General features: G+C 39.4%; 1 protein-coding gene across 1 annotated transcript; it reads right to left on the bottom strand.

The window, feature by feature from the left end:
* Positions 1-290: 290 nt before the first annotated feature.
* vgll3 (vestigial-like family member 3) lies at positions 291-2,920 on the bottom strand. Its single transcript, XM_027164150.2, has 4 exons — positions 2,540-2,920; positions 1,803-2,127; positions 1,176-1,670; positions 291-1,053 (listed from the first exon to the last, which is right to left on the bottom strand). Exons 1-4 carry the CDS (start codon positions 2,663-2,665, stop codon positions 1,013-1,015), a joined length of 987 nt encoding a protein of 328 aa, XP_027019951.1. The 5' UTR covers positions 2,666-2,920; the 3' UTR covers positions 291-1,012.
* Positions 2,921-3,392: the final 472 nt, after the last annotated feature.

The raw sequence follows: 3,392 nt of genomic DNA, 5'->3' as shown, positions 1-3,392 counted from the left end.
AATATGTTGTCATTTCTAAGAATACAGCTAATTTTAAAAAACATTCGTAATGTTTGTGCCTCAATGAAAGTGGGATTGTCCTGCTTGAATTTGAATGGAATGACACTATGCCTTCTGGGAATCTCAGTGTTCTCAGTGTTTTCCCAAAATTGGTCAAAAGCCTATCATTGGTCTACAATACACTCAAAGCATTCTTGCCATCAACATCTATCATTAGTTGTCCTTATGTAATTCATTCACATAAGAAATCTACTGGCCACTACTTATAACATATTATCCAGTCAACAAAGCATATTTGCCAATAGAACTTAGCAATTTATTTAGCATTAAAACAATTACATTCTTTTCAAAAATCAAATAAGGCAACAAAACAGTTAATACTTTGGTAGAAACAATCTGCACAAATATCTTACAGAACTGTCAAATCTGTAAATCACAACACCATAGACAAAATATATTAAAGTAAAACTTCTTTTTAAACAAGGCTGCTACTCAAACATTCACATATTTATAGCCACATTAACACAAAACTGGCCTTCATTTGAAAGGAGACAGGCAGTTCTTTCAACAAAACCAGTGGTATGTGCTTATGCTTCTGTTCCTGATCATAAACCACCAAAAAGGAAATGTTCAACATGGTTTACAAAAAGTAGGAAAAATATACCTCTTAGACTTGGACACATTTAAGTGACTTCCTTCTTGCACTCTGAGAGAGGTCTTTGAAACTCCAGGTGGGACAGCACTTTGGCAAAATTCATTAAAATCTCACTCTTCGCATCACGTGAAAACTTGGACAGGATTGTTTGCTTTTAAAGAAAGTTTCTTTACTCCGAGTTTATTGTTATGCTTGTCTAATGCAGAGAGTCAAAGTTTCCTTTCCTGAGTCACTTCCCAGGAAATCTGAAAGCTTTCCAGGGAGAGATTCCACAGTGAGACTCTGGCCCATCTCACATTGCTCATGTCAGCGCTGCTCTACTCCAAGGCTGTGTGTCACTGGCTGGCTTTCTCTGTTTCAGAACCAGACACTAGCTTTTGCTTTGTCCTGTTCCAGTGCTGTCAAGAGGGGAAAAAATACAATTGTAAATGTAGGTGACTTAATATGGGATACTTTGTTGTTAATATCAATTTAGAGTGTATTAGAAACCTAAAAATGTATTATGGTTTCTTTTTCTTACCTGTGTCATAGATATCTACAGAGCCATGAAAGGATGCTGGCCAGCTAGAAGTAGCAGACTCCAGCTCTGTCTTGATTCCCTCTGTATTAGAAGAAGGGCTAGTCGATGGCCTCATGCTGGGTAACAGAAGGGTGCTGAAGCGATGGTCCAGAGCACTGCTGTGCGTGTGATGGAGTATGGGATGGCTGTGAGCATGGGGATGATGGTGGCGTGGGTGCATATGTGGATACATGTCATGGACATGATGGTGTCCGGTGCTGCTTTGGCCACCCAGTGCATAAGGCCATGACTCAGTGAGGGCTGAATGTGTGGGCAGCCCAGGCTGGGTCAGGCTATGGCCACTCCAAATGCCAGAGTCTGCTGTGTGGAATGCAGGAGCTGTAGGGAAATCACTATGAATAGAGGGGATGCAGGAGTTGGTCTGAGATGTGTAACTACTGTTCCATAATGAAGAAGGCAAAGAGCCACTCTGACCCTCGCAGAGAGAACTGCCATCTGAAAACAAAATATCAGAAACCATGAGTACAATACCGATTATGAGGTCATGTATTAATACAAATTATGTATGTCTAACATTAGAACATCCATAAAATCTGATGATATAATTGTCAACCAGGCTCAACGTACCTTTCCATAGTCCTCCAGATGGGAGCTTAATGCTCTTGGTGTCATTACTGAAGGCACTAGGTTGGCTGAGGGCACGGGAAAAGTGTTCATCCACCACATCGCCAATGTCTCCACGGAAATATGTGAAGAGCACACACCTGGAACTCAGGTACTCTGTCTCAGCTGGTTGTGAATCCTTGCTTCTCACCTCCTCTTCACCATGATGCTCCTCATCATCTCTTTGTATCTCAGCTTCAGGTCTGGGCTTCTCAGCCTGTTTACTCTGGACACAGTGTGCAGGCAAGTCGGCAAAGTCCTGCATCCTGCTGTATGCAGAGATTTTTTTCTGTAGAGCAAAACAAAACATAAAGATTACCTAAGAGATGTTTACTGTAATTTAAGTTTAGGGCATTCAAATTCAGTTTCCTTTGCACTATTTTAAGATTTTTCTTGAAGAACTAAGTTTTTGGTGTGTTGTTTATCCAATACATTGTAGTACTTTAAAGTGTTTTGCTCTTTAAATGGCTGCAAGAATAGTCATAATTAATTTTTCTTTGATTTTTAAACTGATATAGAGACATAATCAGTCTGTGAAACTATTCAATCTTTAATTTTCGCATTCACAAAATGCATCTGATTTTCTGTTAATCAATCATTCCCCCCACACATGTCTAAAACCTAATAAAAATGAGCTACACTACATAATAGTAAAAACTAAGGATGTTAGAGAACGATTTTGCAGAAGTAAGGGACTCTACCTGCTGCTGCTGCTGCTGCTGGTGATGATGATGATGATAATAAGCCGCCTTATAGGCTGCTGCTGCCGTCGCTGGCAGGTAATGATGAGCTCCATAATTCTGATACATAACTTCCAGGCAGCTCATGGCAGAAAGTTGTCAGTAATCTCGATAGGTTTTAAGAAAAGCGGCCGTGGTTGGCTCCTTACTGACGAATAAATGCTGGTGTCATTAGTGGTCTCTTTTAAACCTGAGCGTCAACAAAAGCCCTGCAGTGTGTAAAAGGAAAAATTTGCATACAAAAAGTGTTCCCAATCGAGGATTCACCACCTACAGCTCATAGATCAAAATAAAGACACGAACACGAGCGCTCCTAGCTAAAGAGTTACCAAAAGTTGAAGCAGCTGCGTTGATTGGATAGAAGTTTAGCGCGCCCTGCTCTGATTGGAGGAAGTATTTCGAGCAGTCACACACCCACATGATGTTCCTCCCAAATCATAGCTTGGTCTTCAGTAATAGGTTCTCTAAAAGATTAGTTTTGAGCAACTAACGCATTAACTAACCAACATGATTTTTTTTCGAATTCACTAGACATCAATGAAGCTATATGTCGCCACTAAAGATTTTTTTTTTAATGTTAGGATTAAATAAAACAATTGATCATTTTAATTTCCAACTCAACTATGCTTGTGTACTTTTTAATTGTTATCCAATCTTAATGGTTTTATAGACGTTTATTTAACTAAGTAAATGATTATTTTTAACAAGACCATATATGTTTTTACACTTGCAGTGGCTCTGTGCAATGTCACTGTTGCTCATTCTCTTTGCTAGTAAGTGATGTTTTATGGTCGGTTTGAAGCAGGTTTGTGCT

The sequence above is a fragment of the Tachysurus fulvidraco genome, chromosome 6, assembly GCF_022655615.1.
Source record: "Tachysurus fulvidraco isolate hzauxx_2018 chromosome 6, HZAU_PFXX_2.0, whole genome shotgun sequence".
NCBI classification, from domain to species: domain Eukaryota; kingdom Metazoa; phylum Chordata; class Actinopteri; order Siluriformes; family Bagridae; genus Tachysurus; species Tachysurus fulvidraco.
This window is presented reverse-complemented; position numbering and strand designations above follow the sequence as displayed.